Below are 17422 nucleotides of genomic sequence, written 5' to 3' on the forward strand. Positions count from 1 at the left end.
CTATTCCAGTGATATATATTAAAAGTATCTATCATACATAGATATTTAGCTTTTCCAGTCTAATTCAAGTGCAAAGTAAAATAGGAGTTGTGTCTTACGCTGGGTTCAGATTATACAATATTTTTGTCTGGTTTGATAGTCACTTTTTCAGATGTGTTGAGTTGTGGACAAAATAAACTCCAACATGTCAGTTTAACACCCCTGGCTCTACTTGCCCTGCTTTGAGCAAAATTTAAACCATCATGAGACCCATGGGAGGTGAGAACTATAATAAGAACACTCACCCCCCATACCCCACTATCATCCGGGTCACGGCACCAATTTTCAATATTCAGCATTCAAACAGGCATTTTTGAAATGGGAGACAGGCACATTAACAAGGATGTTTAAGACTGCAGCTGTTAGCATCAGTTGCCAGTGTGCCTCTTAAAAAGGGAATACTCGCACAGTTTCTACTAGCCATCACACTCATCCCCATAAACCTCACTTCCAGCTGGGTCACAACACCCTGGGTCACACAATCTTGTTCTAGATTCAGCACACTCTGTGCACTATTTGAATTACAGGTCTTAATCTTTGGCGCACTAAGAAGCGATTAAACTATGGAGAGAGTAACATGTATCCTCAGCTCCTAGCCATTAAAAAAACAATGCAGTGTTAATGGGGGAGATTACAAGACTCTGACTTAAAAGGGTTATAAAGCCTGATAAATGGTTAAACGCACATGGGTCACAGCACCAATATAACCCCTCTGGTTTTACTCACTGCAGTCTGGGCAAGATTGTCAAACAGACATTTTTTAGGATGTGATGTGAACACGCTAACAGAGATGTTAAACGGATGTATCAGTTGCTAGTACACCTCTTGAGAAAGTAGTGAGCTTTGTACTTTGTACTTACATTTTTGTAAGTCATTAAGATCATTTAGCAGACCTACAGTTGTACAACTTAATTTGGTTTTTCTCACTCAGGTTTGAGCGAGATGGGAACCAGCATGGCATACTGTAGGTGGTAAACACACTAACAAGAATAAAAGCCTACTAGAGGGGTTGCATTGGTGCCGTGACCCGGATGAGTTTAACATTTTATCAGGCTTAACCTCAAATACTTGCCTTACCCAGCAGGCACAGGACGTAAACATAATCAGACTGACGTTGTACCCCAATACATTTTAATTGAAAATTGGGTTGATGTCAGAAGCCAACGAAAGGCTGACGTCAATGTCCAAAATGGGACAGACGTTGCATTTTGGTTACTTTCCAACGCAACGTAAAAAAAAAAAAAAAAAAAAAAAAAAATATATATATATATATATATATATATATATATATATATATATATATATATATATATATATATCAAGGTTTGATGATATTACAGCTTGATGATGTGTGGACGTTACCACAATAATTTCTATCAGACGGTGGATTTTGGTTGCCATACCTGATGAATAAATGTCAGTATTTGACGTCAATATGACGTTGGTTTACGATGTTGGCTCGACGTTGGGTTTTGGTCACTTTCCAACACAAATCAAAATCAACAAAATATCAACGTCATTTTACGTAATTATTGAACGTGAAAATAACATTGATGACCTAAATCTAACCTAATATTATTGTCCTATGATATTGTGTGTCTGCTGGGTTAAAGGGACTTTGGTAAAGATATATTCTTCATATGCATCTTTCAAATCTACATGAAAGGCTGTATATAGAGGACATATCCATACCAAAGTCCCTTTAAGGCCAGTATTTGTACTCAGTGGCCATTTTTGAAATGCCTCTCGGGGATACAATCTCTTTGAATGGGGAAACATCAGACTATAGAAAACGGTTTGCCAAGATAATGACTAAATTTCATATTTGGAATCACCCATTAAACTGAACACCAAATAACTTGGTTGTTAATCATGATGATTCTCTAAATTATGTGGCATTCGATCATGCTCGCTTTCTGAAGTAATTACCATCTTATTCCTGATGGTGAATTTGACATATACACTGATGTTTTCCTCCCAAAATAACAGCAACCTGTTTAATTACAAGTTTGTGGGCTTTCAATGGTTGCTGCCATGTGATTTGCATTTGAATGGCGGAGGCAAGAATTCATAAGGTTAGATCAGACGGACTGTATTTCACATTCGTTCAGATAACAAAACCAGAAAACATTTGTTTTCAATTGTAGTTGCTTCAATTAAAATATTTCAAGCTTTATGTAGATCTATTTATCATGATTGCGAGGCAAGTATTTGATGAGATTTGTAAAAACATGGAGCTCCCCCGCCCCTGGAGAATTGTCAGTCTAAAATAATCGATTATTGGCTCCTTTACTAGAAGGCAGGACTTCCTGCTCTGCAGTGGCCAAATTGACTGTTACCTTTTTCCCCATTCAAAACTATAGAAGTGACACTTCTTGCGTGTTCTATGGTCTTTATCCTTACCCAATTTGTCAAACCCAAAAACGCTAGTCTTTCCGAAGTGTTCCAGATACTGTCAATTGTTTTCCACTATTAATTTTTGCCTTGGGACATCCATTTTTGTTAACAAATCACCACAACTTTAACCAGATCATGCCAACATCAGGCTGATATTGTGTAGTCTGAACCCAGCATTAGTGCTTTGCAGATGTACAAGAAAAAGTCCTGTGTTAGTTCCATTTCTTGTTCCAATCAGAGGACGAAAGCCTCAAACACAAGACAGCTTATTTGTCTTATTAATCGAGAAAGCCAAAATGAGATGAGGGTCTTAACGGAAAGTTCATGTATAGAGAGAGAAAAAGGGACATTACAATATCCAAAGGAAAGAAACTGGATTTCATAGTAATATCAAAAGTTTGTCAGTTTATAGTCGACACTCTCGACAGGTCAGAGAGAGATTACCCTAAACGTTATAAGGTTCGTCGTGGTGTAGAGAAAGAAAGAAGTTGATCACTTCAAGTGCATAATAATAAGTATGTGTGTCTGTTGGAGTTAATGTATCTAATTCTGATGCCTCTTCATATGTAGGGCGAGATGATCGGAGCGAGAGAAGCTGCGGCTGCACACGGCGCACTGGAAGGGTTTGGCTCCGGTGTGTTTCCTGAAATGACGTGTCAACTCATCGGATCGAGCGAACCGCCAGTCGCAGCCTTCCCACGTGCAGCGATACGGCTTCTCACCTGAACACAAAGCACAATGGACACTGGGTTTAGTCATGAATAGAACACACACAAAAAATATGCAGAGAGAAAGAACTGGTTTCTTTTCACTGATATATTAGTAATGCTAAATGAATAATCTGTGTGGGCAGCATTTCTCTTTCTGTCATGGTGGTGGTAACCATAACAAACATATGCCGTGAGGTGTGGAGCGAGATCATAAACTTCACTTTACTCTGTCTCTCAGATTAAAGTATTTCAGTATTTTGGTGAAGGCCGACAAGACTGAACTCATAGTCGGCCATAAATAGCAGCGCGATGTTTGCATTTCTAAAACTCAGCTTTAGCATGTTTTTTAAATGACGACAGGGTTATTTCTTTCTCCTGAAATCAAGTCAGCTCCCTAATCCCTATGGAAAATCAGATGAGATCAACATGAAAAAAAATTTTAAAAATTAAAAATCACAATATTGCTCGCAGGTAAAATATAAAGTTTGAAATTCAGATTGTTGAAAAATAAAATAAAAAAAAAGAAAGGCAAAAAAGAAAAAAAAAGTTTATAGTAATTTTTTAATAATTGAATTTTTATTATTTTAGTAAAAGTATGAATTCCTTTTTTAGTTTATGTTCCTGTTTTTAATATATATATATATATATATATATATATATATATATATATATATATATATATATAAAGATTTATTTATTTATTTTTATTTTAGTTGTAGTTAGTCTAGTTTTAAGCTAAATTAAATTGCAAAAATTGCAAATAATTTATTGTTAGCTGGCTAAAATATGATAATACAATATAATATAAAATAATATAATATAATATAATATAATATAATATAATATAATATAATATAATATAATATAATATAATATAATATAATATTCAACTCACAATAAAAACCGTAAAACAGTTTTAAAGACTTTATTTTATATTCTTCTAGGGGATCATTTCCTCAAAAATGCTCAAGTGCTTACAATTATGATTTTATGTGTGTGATCTTTATTCTATAAAACACAAAAATGATATTTTAAAGAATGAACTATTTTTATCCATAACTTCAATTGAATACAAAACAACTTTGTATTGTCTTTAATTCAATAAGCAACATCAACAACATGTTTTACTTGTTACACAAATATGATTATACACATTTAAAATGAATTTCTATTTTTGAGTGAACTTTTCTTTTAACACAATGATAATGTGCATTGTAAATGTTAAGTACTTCAAGTAATTAAATCATTATATGATAACTCAAAATACCTGTACAAATGATAACAAACAGCAAACAAATCGCTATCATTCAACTTAGCTACTCTTTAAAAATATCTGGTAATTAACATAAGGTTTCTGTATTTTGTGATTCACAAGATTTTATATAATGTTTATAAATTGCAGTATGGGGCCTTGATCTCTGCTCTGTCAACTTTTGATGTTGAAAATGTTACTACAGTTTAACCAAATGACTTTTATTGACATTGTAGTAGTTTAAAATTATATAATGCATAGGAAAAAAATATAGAGAGAAATAAGTCAATAATATTCAGCCAACCCAGAAAATATATCACTTAAACTATACGAAATGTTAATAAAAGCCACTTAAAAAAAAAAAAAAAAAAAAAAAACTTTCAGGGTTAAAAGTTGTTGTTAGAAAGATCAAGGTCCCAAAATGCATAAATAAAGGGTCAAAATAAAAACATGAATCACTAAATACAGAAAACTGCTAATTTACTGATATATTATACAGTGTGCTAGCATTTAAGTAATAGACTATATACTACTATTATATTCTAAGAGCGATACTGCTATTTCAGTGGTGCAAGTCTCATACAGTAGGTGTGGTGCTTAAAAACAATTAACTAACTAAATGTCAGGACTTGAGCTGTAACGTCTGAGAGGAAAAGCCCTGAACAAAAATCCTGTAATGACTTGTTCACTTTAAACTGTTCTGCCCGAGGCTCTTCTGCTCCTCAACAGACTGGCTGGACTGGGTTTATCTGGACAACATGTTGGGTCATTTTTTTATTATTCAGACTTGTTCAAACTAGTAGAATAGTGGAAGATGGTAATTTTAAAAACATGGTGTGATGTTGTTAATAACAATTATATTAAATGTTTATAAAACAACTCAATCGACACTATAATCTACAAATATTTTGAAAATAAATGCATACTTTTATTAGGCATTTAACTGATAAAATGGGACATTTATAATTTGACAAGTAAATAAATTATGTTCTTTTAAAAGATAATAATCAGATATTTCAGAAAAATATTTAGACAGGAAATAAATACAAAAAATATTTAATATTATTTATACTACTAATTACTAAGAAATGTTTCTTGATCAGCAAATCTTTAGTATAGTAAGATATACATTATGTGACACTAAAGACATGAGTAATAATGCTAAAATGTATACTTTGCCATCACATGATTAACATGCATTTTGTAATATTTTAAATGGTTATTTTATATTGCAATATTTCACAATATTACCATTTGTACTATTTTTTATATTCCAATCTCAACTTTACAGCAATGTAATTGTGAAAAAACAAAGCAAAACATAAATAAATAAAATAAAATAACATACACCAAATAAAATAAAATAAAAAACAAAACAAAATAAATGTAAAAAATTAAACAAAATAAAAAACAAAACATAAATAATTAAACAAAATAAAAAACAATAAATAAAACAAAGCAATTAAATAAACAAAACAAAACAAAATAAAACAAAAAATAAACAAAATTAAATATAAAACAAAACAAAACATAAACTAAATAAATTAAACAAAATAAAATAAAATGAAGAACAAAACATAAAAAAATAAAAAATAAAAATAAAAAAATAAATCAAAACAGCCAGTGAGAGTTGAATTAGCAATAATCGTTAGCCATTTTTTGGCTTCAATTCCTCCTCATTTTGTAAAAGACATGCATGTTTTAAATTATTTAGTATCTTAAACTATTTAATATGTTATATTTTATATAGTCCAACAACAATAATCCTAAACTACAGTTAACAGATTTATGTTATGTCCTTATAAGATATATTAAAGTATGTTGCAATATTTTAGTGAACTCAATATAGTTTTAGATATTTTGTGTGCATTTGTTGTAAGAAATATTGTGTGCAATTTGTGAGTAGAAACTTTTGCCATGTCTACTAAATGTCATTATGAATTTTAAAGTGGCACCTGTGCACTCTTAACTGTAAATCTCTCTTTGACGTGTTGTTGACTCAAATACAGCAACAAATAAATCATAACATGTCAAGTCAAGAGAAAAGAGTGGGTGTTTTTATCTTATCAAATGAGCCAGTAATTAGGGCACCAAACATAAATGCAAACCTGGAAAAATCTAAAATATTGATGACCTGATAAGTACAATCATTTATCAGTTTATTAGGTTGACATACCAAAGGCCGCCTTGTGGAATGTATGAATATTTCCTCGTCAGGGTCAAATAAGGTTTGTTTACTTCTATACAGATACTAAGATAGTATCAACAAATACATTTAGAAGCAACACTGAACAATGTTGTTCTTCTGACAGATATTAAAGTGTATTTTTTGAGAGACAGCGCAACACTGAGCAATGTTTTTTCTACTGATATTTTCAAATGTTGCCTAAAGGTCATAGAAATGTTGGACGGTATAGTTGGATGTGGAAAAAATGAAGCTGAATAGGCTGTTCCTGCATGATGTATTTGGTCATGGTTTTGCTGCAATCTCATATTAGGAAGCGACGCAGGATAGCTTTCAGGCGGCGTGCAAGAATGAACGCATGTGCATGCCAACAACGTACTTCTGCCCGGCAACATGACAGTAACGGGCAAAAATAGGAGGCCAGCTTTATCCAGCATAAATAAAACCATTTTTAATTGCGGAACTCTTACCAGTGTGTGTCCTCAAGTGAGCTTTCAGGTGGGACGACTTGGTGTAAACTTTCTTGCAACCTAAAAGATATAATAATAAAAGTTATAGTTGTTACCTGAATCATTTGATGAGTATTTATAAATCATTCATAATACAAACTGATAGTAAAAATGGACTAAAAGTTAAATAAACAATATGACAAAAGAGTGTTTAAATCTTTTTAATAAATGTAAATGTTTATTATTAAGATGAAAAATATCAAGAGACTTGCTAAATCATATAAATAATGAAAACTGTTATATAGACAATGAAAATAAAATAAATTTTATTTTTTAATAAAAAATAAATTAGCTAATTATTAACTATAAATGTAAAAAAATATATACAGTTATGATCATTTATGCATGTTTTTTTCAGGGAACAAATCTTGATTTTATTATAAAAAATTTTAAAAACAAATGCAATTATTATGTGTGACATACAAATCTGAAATGGGTGTTTTGGTTTGGGGTTTATGGGAGATTTTAGACAAATAAGTTGACAAACAATAAAATAAAATACTAAATGACTATAATTAGTCAACAATGTTCAACAATTTGAAAGACCAGTAAGTGCAAAGTGCTAAAATGTAATTATTTTTTTATAATTTATATTGTATGCAGTTTTTATGTTTGATCAGTGCTTCCCACACATAGACTTTACTTGTCAACAATCGAGCAGAATGTTTCACGCACTCTTCAGACCCACAGAGACGTGCATTTTTGGAACTTAAAAAACTTGTCCGGCTCAGGTTTCTAAATCTCCAAAAATGTCTGGGATTCAACTTTTGCATTCATTTTCTAAAGTTTGTATGCATTTTAGCTGACAGCACATGCACAGCCATGATACCGAGAGAAAAAGTATATAATAGATTCATTAATCTAAATGACTCAGAAACTACTATATACTCGGAGACGACGAAATGGCATCTAAACTGGCATAAAATATATGTACACCATTAGTAATTTTTAATTAACGCATTTGCCTTATTTTAAAAAAATACTCATTTTAATCTTGCAATTATGATGTTTAGGGATAATGTTTGTTTTTATGAACTTTTTCTGTCATTTATTTCTCATTTGCTGATTATTTATTAATTCGATGATGGTAATATATTACATAGGCTACTTTATATACAGATCTAAAATACTTTGGCATTCAAATTTGCTTTGAACTTGAAAGAGAGAGAAGCAGATTTTACCTGTCAGTGGGTGCACATGGCTCCTGAATAGCATTTATTTTTTATTTCAGTCTTTTTTAACAGTATTTTTATTAAATGATGTTGTTTGTCACATATTTAACTATTTATGTGTTGTGGGTAAATGGTGTGTCAATCTGGCGACCACCGCAAGTATATTTCAAACCTGAAGGAAGCACTGTTGATGCATAAAAAGTGTGAGTTAATCTTTTGAGATATAATTTCTGAAGCTACAGCTATAAATAAGTAAATAAATAAATAAATTTCAGTTTTACATTGTAAAAGGAAATACTGTTTTAACATCTGATGCATAAACAGAATGACAGAGTGTGATTGAATTATTTTAGTCACCAGCACAAAATGGCTTGGTTCTCTCATCACCACAGTCACAAATAAGAGCATCCTGTTCTTTGGTTTCAGTGTGCTTTCTTTTTTTTCCAATTAGGAATCTAAAGGCCATCTGATGTTGTTAGCTGTAAAATCCCACTCAGTGAAGTAAAGCAGTGATGGGTTCTTAATTGCGAAGCTCGTCGGTTCAGACATGCAGCTTCTCAGCGTAAATGCACTATTAATGGCACTGTGAGGCCTGTCTGTTTTACAATTTGCCCAGTCAATTTGATGCAACAGGATTCAATAACAATCAGTCTGACGTCAACTCTTTGCCATTCATTTGGAGCACTGGTTAAAAGGCTTTGGCCGGCTCTGAATTATTTAACAGTGGATTTAAGCGAGTAAGAAATCACAGGAGGAAGCAACAAAGTGCTCCAGAAAACAACAACATCTTGCAAATTCTGACAAGTATTTCTTGTATTTGTGTCATTGTTAGTTTATATTTGTTTGAAGATTAACTGAAACAACAGCAGACCAAGCACTCTCAAAATTAATGGGGGCTTTAGGAATAAATTATATCAAAAGGACTAAAAGTAGCAAAGAAAAAAATCTAGGATAGGAGGGCACAATAAAACTACTACTAATAAAACAATTGTTAAAAAATGTAATGAAAAACTATGAAAAGTGTCAGATTTGTTTAAAATTTGGTCAAGAACTGCTGACCATTACAACTAGGCATGTGCGATTTGGGGAAAATATCTGTTTACGATTTTTTTTTTTTTTTTTAACAGATATTGCGATTTCAATTTGACTTGCGATTTAATTTTGTAGCCAAGCGTCAGCTTAATATTCTGTATCGTAGCTTCTTACTGCTAAAAAGCAGTGAGTGTTAGTTAAAAAAAGGAACTGAAAATTACATAACTTCAACTATTATTAAAATTTGTTTAGAAACATTCAGAAATTCTATAGAGCAAACAGAATTGAGTTATGGCGTTAGTTATCTCCTGGTGTTGTGGCAATAATTCTGCAACAGCTCTTACAAATGACCTGTTTTTGTTCAATATCTATGACTTTGAAAATAAATATTCCCATATTACCGACATGCTGTGTTTCTTTGACATGAATTTGTCTATTAATGCTTTTGAAGTGGCAGACTCCATCATCCCACTTGTCCGCATGCTCCTGTTTGTTTTATTTTAGGCTTTCCGCATAGTTCGGTTGCGCAATTCTGATTAGACAGAACGAAAGTGTGCTTACTCAATTGGCATTTGCTCTGGGTGGGGGAAATTAAGTAATACATATATATATTCCATATTACTGCCTCTTATAATTAGCTTATCGAAAAGTTTCAAACCACGATTGAGATTCGATTTTGATAAATCGTAAAGCCCTAATTACAACCAATCCCATGTTTCTGTTGGGTTCATGAATACAGTGGCCAATCAGAGGCATTTAGATTAGTTGCTGTTGAACAGAACTGTTAGTTTACTTACGTATGAATTTATATGTAATGATACAAACAAATATACTTGTCATATGATTTTTATACTTCATATACAGGCTGTTTTAAACTATGCAACTATTTTAAAGCTAATTTATATATCTAATAATTTATAGGAAAGAGTTCATAGGATCCTGACTTAGGTAACTGGATAAACTGACATACAGTTAGAGGAAAAATTATTGTCGGTTCAGTAGAATGGTGTTTCTTTTTTAAAGGTTTTTCAACGGCTGCTTAACAGAGATAATATTTTTCCAATACATTTTTAAACAGTAGCTTTAATAACTCATTTTTTTGTCTTCACCATGATGACAGTACATATAATGGTAACAGTTATTTTGCAAGATTCTAATATTCAGCTTAATGTGTAATTTACAGACTTAACTAGGTCATTTGGTAAACTAGTCAAATCATTGGATAATGATTTTGTTTTGTAGCCAAATTTTTTTAAGGGGGCTAATAAATTGACTAAAAGCCAGATTTAAATTAAGCCTCACTAAAAGAAATAAGACTTCCTCTAAAAGAAATAAATAGAGTCACTTGGTAAATATTTGAAAAAGAATAAATTATTCACAGGAGCCCTAATCATTTTGTCTTCAACTAGAATACCTTTAACAAGATTATTAGTATCCAAATGCATTGGTGAGGGAATATATTTGCAGGTTTAAATTTGCAAAAGTTGATTTCTGACCCTAATATTGACCTTAAGCCAGACTAAAAGCCAGACTTAAATTAAGCCAGACTTTAAAAAAAAAAAAGAAAAAAAAAGATATTCTTCAGAAGAAAAATAAGAACTGTGGAGAAAACTTCTCTGTGAAGACACTTGGTAAATATTTGAAAGGGAATAAATAATTCACAGGAGGCCTAATCATTTTGTCTTCAACTGAAAGTACATTTAACAACATTATTAGTAGTAAACAAATGCATTCATGAGAGAATATGTTTACAGGAATGAATTTGCCTCTTAATAGAAAAGTAGATTTTTGACCCTGGGAAGTAAAAAAATGAAAATAGTCTAAAAGACAGAGGATATAAACTCTGCACGGGGGACAAATTCTTAAACAAAACCTGAAAACGTTTTCTCTAAAAACCATTAAAAACAATAAAGACATTTTTTTTCTCTAAATTCTATCAGCTGAAACATTGAGTTCATTCTCTGTACCTGGAAAATCACAGTGATGTATCCGTCTTTTCTCGAGGTCTGGATTTGTCCTGCGGTTGTATCGGACAGGCATGGACCCAGTGGTTGTGGGGGGTCGTGTGGAAGCGGGTGTGGGATGACTGGGTGCGTGGCCAGCCATTTTAGAGGCGATAGTGGCAGCGTAAGATGGTGGCGGTGTCAGATTGTGAAGCAGTTCCTTCTGTCTGTCAGGACTGCCCGGTTCTGAAGTGGGAGGTGAAGGGGGCAGATATGTCATTTTGAGCTGCGAGTGAGCCTGATCCTGAGGATGAACAAAGTGACCGTGGCTGAGAGGGTACCCATGGGCCGCCATGCCACAGTATGATTTAGCAGCAGTCTGTTGGGCAGCTAAGTGCAGGTTGTGGAAAGTAGGCATCTGTGAGTGAGCATGAGGGTCAGTTGGATCAGGGACGTCCAGCTCTGAGTTGAGGAGCTGGAAGAGCGGCCCATCCTGCGGGATGTCAAAGCCTTGCATCTCCTGCTTAACAAAAACCCCGGCGCTATCATCCACAACGTCCATTCCGGAGCCTGAAGTGGAATTGGAGTTAAAGATGCTGGTGAAATCTGGCAGTGCGGACGGAGCAGGGCCGCTTGAGCTCACGGGACACTCAGGATGAGAGAATGGTGCCGTTACAGGCTCAGTTTTGACCTGGTTGGAAACAGAATGCCGTGCCGCCCGGCACAGACCCGTTCTTAGATAAGCAATGTCAGGAAGGTAGACATTCATATTGATGCTGTAGGGGGATCCGTGGTCATCCCCAAAATACTGGTCCATTGTGGAGACACTTTCTCGTCTTGATTTCTTTAGGTCAGGGAGAACCACAGGTTGTGGTGACAGATATTTATCCATCTCTAGTTTAGCCTGGAGAAAGCAAAAGAGAGAGGCACTAAATGGTAAATGCAGTTGTAAAAGCCATTAAAGGCCAACAAGATAAACAGGTTTTAGAATAATAACTGCTGGAATATTGCATACACTGCCTCTGTCAGCAAAGTTGGCAGGATCTCCTGGGATTGCTTGTGTTGGCTGAGCACAAACGCAGTACACATAAAATTTGAGAAAAGCTTGCAAGAATGCAAATATTCACTTACGGTTACAACAATGAGCAGCCTGCCTGCTTGCTCAGCTAAGCTCACTTGGCTTTGAGTAAAAAGTATATAATATATATTAGCGAATACAGTAAACCAGCTTACATTATAAATATATTTTGCATAATGACAAAAGCCAGTTCAATTTTTGCATTTATTTCCCTGTAACTTATGTGATAAGGGATTCTTTTAATAGAAATATCCCTCATTTGAGATGACAAACACTTCAGAGCATCAACAGATGACATTCTTTGGACTAGTTGAAATCTTAAAAAGTAACAATTCTTCAAACTACAGTTGAAGTCAGAATTTTGACCAAAGAATATTGATGAACTCTGGGAGGCATGCAAGACTGCTTTCTTTGCCATTCCTGACGACTTCATCAATAAATTGTATGAATCCTTGCCTAACCGCATGGATGCAGTTCTTCAAGCTCATGGAAGTCATACACGATATTAAATGTGGATCTCACAGCACCACTACTTAATTTGCTGACATATTTTTGTATTTGCAGTAAATTTGTTTAATTTCAGTATAGGCGACAGAACTTTTGTCTTGCCAAAATTTGACCTTTCTGTTTTGATTAAATGATAAATCTTGTTTCAGTGAAACTAATTTATTTCAGTGCATTAAACATCATTTGGGAGGGTTTTAGCTTTTCATATGAGCTCTTCCTAACACCAATTGATTAATTAAAAAATTAAAAGTCAGGTTAATAGCAGGTGTTTCTACAAAATAGATAAGCGACAAGACTTTTTTCAGGGACTGTATATATATATATGTGTATATAAAACAGATAAGACTTTCTACAGAAGAAAAAGTATTATCAGACATACTATGAAAATTTCCTTGCTCTGTTAAACGTCATTTGGGAAATATTTATATAAGAAAAAAAAATTTAAAGGTTGGCTAATAATCCTGATTTTAATATTATGTGTGCTGGTAATGACTGCTATGTCAATGGGAGATAATGAAACCCACACTGGACTTGCTAACACAAGCAAATAGTCAGTTAACCTTGAACATATAATAACAATATGAGACTTCAATATCTTTGATAACAGGATTACCGGTATGTCAAATGAAGAGGAAAGACTGTTGAAACAGGACCAAATATCTACCTATGAACTGATTTATCGGTCAGGCTGGGCAATATTCCTTTCTCCTCAATAGGTGACACTTTGGACAAGCTGAAATCTTGAATGACAATTCTTTAGCTATGGTATGTGTGAAGATGATTGCTATGGTCACGGGAGTAGTGGGATAAAAACAGAACTTGCAAAATTAGCTTGTAGTCAATTAACCTTGAATGTATAAATATGATTATTAATTATACAAAAAGGACATTTTAAATTTATATGATTATATCAGATTAGGTAAACACTATCTAGTGATACACAATTTTGTCATCCAAGCTACTAAATTGGCTGATATTTGGCCATTTTAATGTATCGGATGTCAATCTTCGATTGATGATTAACAGACAGGTTTCAATTTTTTGACAGACTATAAATCATAGTGTATGTGTGTAGCTTTGTGGGTGTTAAAGATATGTTCATCTCCTTTCCTGCAATTAAATCATATTACTTATTATTAGATAAGATTAATTCAAACACTGACAAAATTAGGAAAGAGTAAGAAAAGGAGCTTAATACAGAGAGATCAGATGAGTCATGGGAAGATTATCCTTCCAAAATACATGATTGTTCTATCAACACAAGACACAGACTGATTCAATTTAAAGTTATCCACAGACTTTATTATTCAAAAGTGAAATGATATACGATTTTCTTAAATGTATCCTTATTGTGCATTAAATGTGAACACTTTGAAGGTACATTGACTCACTTATTCTAGTGATCCCATAAAATCAGTTTTGGCAGTACGTTTTTAATTTTATATCTGAATTATACAGGATTGATCTGTTACCAGAGCCAAAATTGAGTAGTTTTGGAGACACCTCAAAAATTGGAGATAAATATACAGGCAGTATCTTTGTGTATGATATAAGCAAAGAAAACTATTTACAATATTGGAAGTCAGTTTAAGTGCCTGTCTTTGAAACCTGGATTAGGAGCTTAAGTTATGTGTTGCCCATGGAAGAGATGCGATATGGGATGGCAAACAAACAAAACATATTTTTTAAAATCTGGAACCTAATTATGTTTTATATCACTGTTACTGACTTGTAACTCATAGGTGGAATTGGTCTGGCAAAATTATTCATTTTTTTTTATGTTGAATTCAATTTTTTTTCTCTTATGCTTTGTGGATAATGCTGTATGTTGTGTCCGACTGTGTATTGTGAAAAGGCTTTTGTACCCTTTTTCCCCTTCAGTTTATGTTATGGTTTATTTTCTTATGCTAAAAACAATAAACATTTATATATTTAAAAAATGTTAACTTTGAACTTTATATTTGCAAGAAGATACGAAAGCTAAATCAGCACTTAAGCATGTTTTAACTCCTGGTTTTTGACCGTGTAAACACAGAGAGCGTGAAGTGTCTGTATGGAGCAGTCAGAGGTAAAGCATTTATCAAGTCTTCTTCAATATGCCTCTGCTACATTCCGCCTCAGACTGTAAAACAGCGCTCATACCACAAGCTGAAAACAGACTTTGCTGACAGGTGGAAAGCATGCTGGAGAGATTGCTCAGCCTTTCCATATAAATGCCACCCAATTATCATAAAACCGTAATCAGCAGAAAAGAATAAATCAAGACTCATTCATACTCTACTCAGGGTAAAGTCGACTGGAGGAATGAACATGAGGCAAAATAAAAACACTCACTGACACACATACAGTACATCTACATACACACATTCTGAATGCCAGAGCTCTTTAAGTGCTCTTTACGCGGCTGCTACGCATAGCTATTTCTGGATTTAGATCTTCCAGCTGTTCGCCCGACATGTATCTCTTTCACAAGTTTTCAGATTGAGGCTCGGCGTTGCTGGGAAGTTTCAGTTCGGAGCGCGAGAGCAGCGCGCGTGGGTGCGGAGGGGGAGTCAGTTGTTGACGGTCCGGTAGCCAAGAAACCAACTGCAAGCAACTGACAGGAGTCTGTCCGCTACCCGACCCAGCCCAGACTCCCCTGCTTTAAAGCCACGGGGAAATCCCAAAACATCACAGAATTCTTGATTCTTAACACGGGATTCTTAAGCTGAGGACACTTTCGAGTTGAGATATTGAACAATGATGAGTTTTCAAAGTAGCTATTTGTGAGGTTGGCTAACGAGCGACATGATTGTTGTGGTAAAGATTTTTTTTAAAGAATTTGGAGAACATTGTACTGAAATTCCCAACACACGTCAGAAACGCATAATAATACCAAAAACGTACAATTTCATATAGGCCTAACATTTCTGTAGCCTACATATAATAAAACAACGCGGATCAGGATTTAACAGTCTTAAATTAATAATTCACCGTAAAACTTTCTATGTTGTAAATTGTCAAATAAATAAATACATGAACACTCATCTCACTGTAAGCAAAATGTGACATATAATAGTAATAATAATATTGCTTTATGCGTTAACAATGAACAAAGAGACAAAATGCAGACTTTAATGCTCAATTGTAGGCTAAATATATATATTTTTTTATCTGCATAATGGACAAGATGCCTGTTTTAAAACCACATAAGCTAATTAATAATGCAAAAGTTTGGTTTTATTTTTAGGGCATTCAAAGATAGTAGGCTAATCTGTTTTTAAATCTAGAAAATTATCTAAAATGATTCTACGCAACAGAACAGTTCCTCAAATGAAAGAATCGCACATTGCGAGACCATTTCATGGGGCATGATGCTGATGGGACTGCAGGCGTGCAGCATGTGCCGCATCATCTACATCGGCCCTCCTTTCACTCGTTGATAGCTTTATTTCATCTAGGCATTCAATAATATCCACTGTCTTGAGCACAATGAAAAGGCAAAACTCCAAATTACCTGAGAATAGTCGTTGGATAAGCCCCTTTCCGAGTCAGGAATCTTGTGTTCAAAGCAAAACAGAGAGGAGTCCTGCTGAAAGCCGTCGGACAGTGAGGGTTTAAGAAGCGAGAGAAAGTCATCTTGTCCCGGTGCGAGCGCAGCGCTCATGGTAAGAAGCGTAGCGGCCATAAACCCGTGGATGTGACCAAAAGGGCGTCCGCAAGATGTGTTTTGATAGACGTTGAGAAAGGAGTGGTGAGTGTATGGTGCATGGAATGACACCCGTGCGTGGATGTGCGCGCGCTTTCGGTATAATGTCCCGTTTTGCCTCGCTCCGTTCCTGGAGCTCCAGGATTTATGAAGATTCAGCGAAAGGGCGGAGTCGGCGACTGAGAAAGTGAGGCGGCTACACCTTTACTACTGTAACAGAGAAACAAGCCCGTCAAAACAGAGAGCCCGAGTTAAATACGTCCAGCCCAGTAAGTTACCTCCCTTACCATCTGGAAAATGACGGCAGTGCAGACAAGGCTGCTTAACAAAAACAAACTGACTGAACTGCATAAAAACGAGTGCGCATCATTTTTATTGACCAACTCAAAGCTCGTTTGGTGTTGCTCATTTTGTAAACATTGTATTTATTAGATCGGTTAGTAAGTTTCATTAACAGGCAATGTTAATCAACAACTAACACAAGCTAATTGTGAAGACTCAATAGTAAGTAGTAAAACCAGTTCTTATTCACAAACGCCCGATTCCTGAACAATATGACTCTTGTCAGTCGATCGGATCTTTTTTAAGTCATTATGAAATCGAAATTAATAGCACATTCTAAAAAAATCTATAGGCTGTTGAAAGTTATGACAAAAATAAACACACCCAATGCTAGTTAAAAACATAAATAAATAACGTTTAACCCAGTAAAGCGTTTGTTTATATATGGTCCAATATGTCCAATGTTTTTTAGAGTGCAGTTTGTTAGCTCACAAAGATTTTCTTATGGTGAAAAATGTATCCTTGTAATTTTTTTTGTCTTAAAGTGTCCCAAATAACATTATACTATGCACTTATGTTCTAGATTGGCTATTCAGCTGTCTCCATGAATTTTGTTGGAATTTTTTGT

At 34.1% G+C, this 17422-nt stretch overlaps 1 protein-coding gene and 1 long non-coding RNA gene across 2 annotated transcripts in view; both read right to left on the bottom strand.

Annotated features, from left to right (window-relative positions):
• Positions 1 to 17422, bottom strand: part of LOC141386116 (uncharacterized) — a 207664-nt gene that overhangs the window by 44897 nt on the left and 145345 nt on the right. The gene's annotated exons all lie outside the window — the stretch shown is intronic.
• On the bottom strand, positions 1386 to 16633 carry klf5a (Kruppel like factor 5a). Its single transcript, XM_021471217.3, has 4 exons — positions 16321 to 16633; positions 11264 to 12143; positions 7054 to 7113; positions 1386 to 3158 (listed from the first exon to the last, which is right to left on the bottom strand). Exons 1-4 carry the CDS (start codon positions 16489 to 16491, stop codon positions 2980 to 2982), a joined length of 1290 nt encoding a protein of 429 aa, XP_021326892.1. The 5' UTR covers positions 16492 to 16633; the 3' UTR covers positions 1386 to 2979.

The sequence above is a fragment of the Danio rerio genome, chromosome 1 (genome assembly GCF_049306965.1).
Source record: "Danio rerio strain Tuebingen ecotype United States chromosome 1, GRCz12tu, whole genome shotgun sequence".
Lineage (NCBI taxonomy): Eukaryota > Metazoa > Chordata > Actinopteri > Cypriniformes > Danionidae > Danio > Danio rerio.

Coding starts and splice junctions, on each gene's coding strand:
- klf5a (XM_021471217.3), bottom strand. CDS start 16,491: ATGGCCGCTACGCTTCTTACCATGAGCGCTGCGCTCGCACCGGGACAA. Junction 12,144..16,320: donor TATCCAACGACTATTCTCAG/GTAATTTGGAGT, acceptor TGCTTTCTCCAG/GCTAAACTAGAGATGGATAA. Junction 7,114..11,263: donor ACATCACTGTGATTTTCCAG/GTACAGAGAATG, acceptor TATATCTTTTAG/GTTGCAAGAAAGTTTACACC.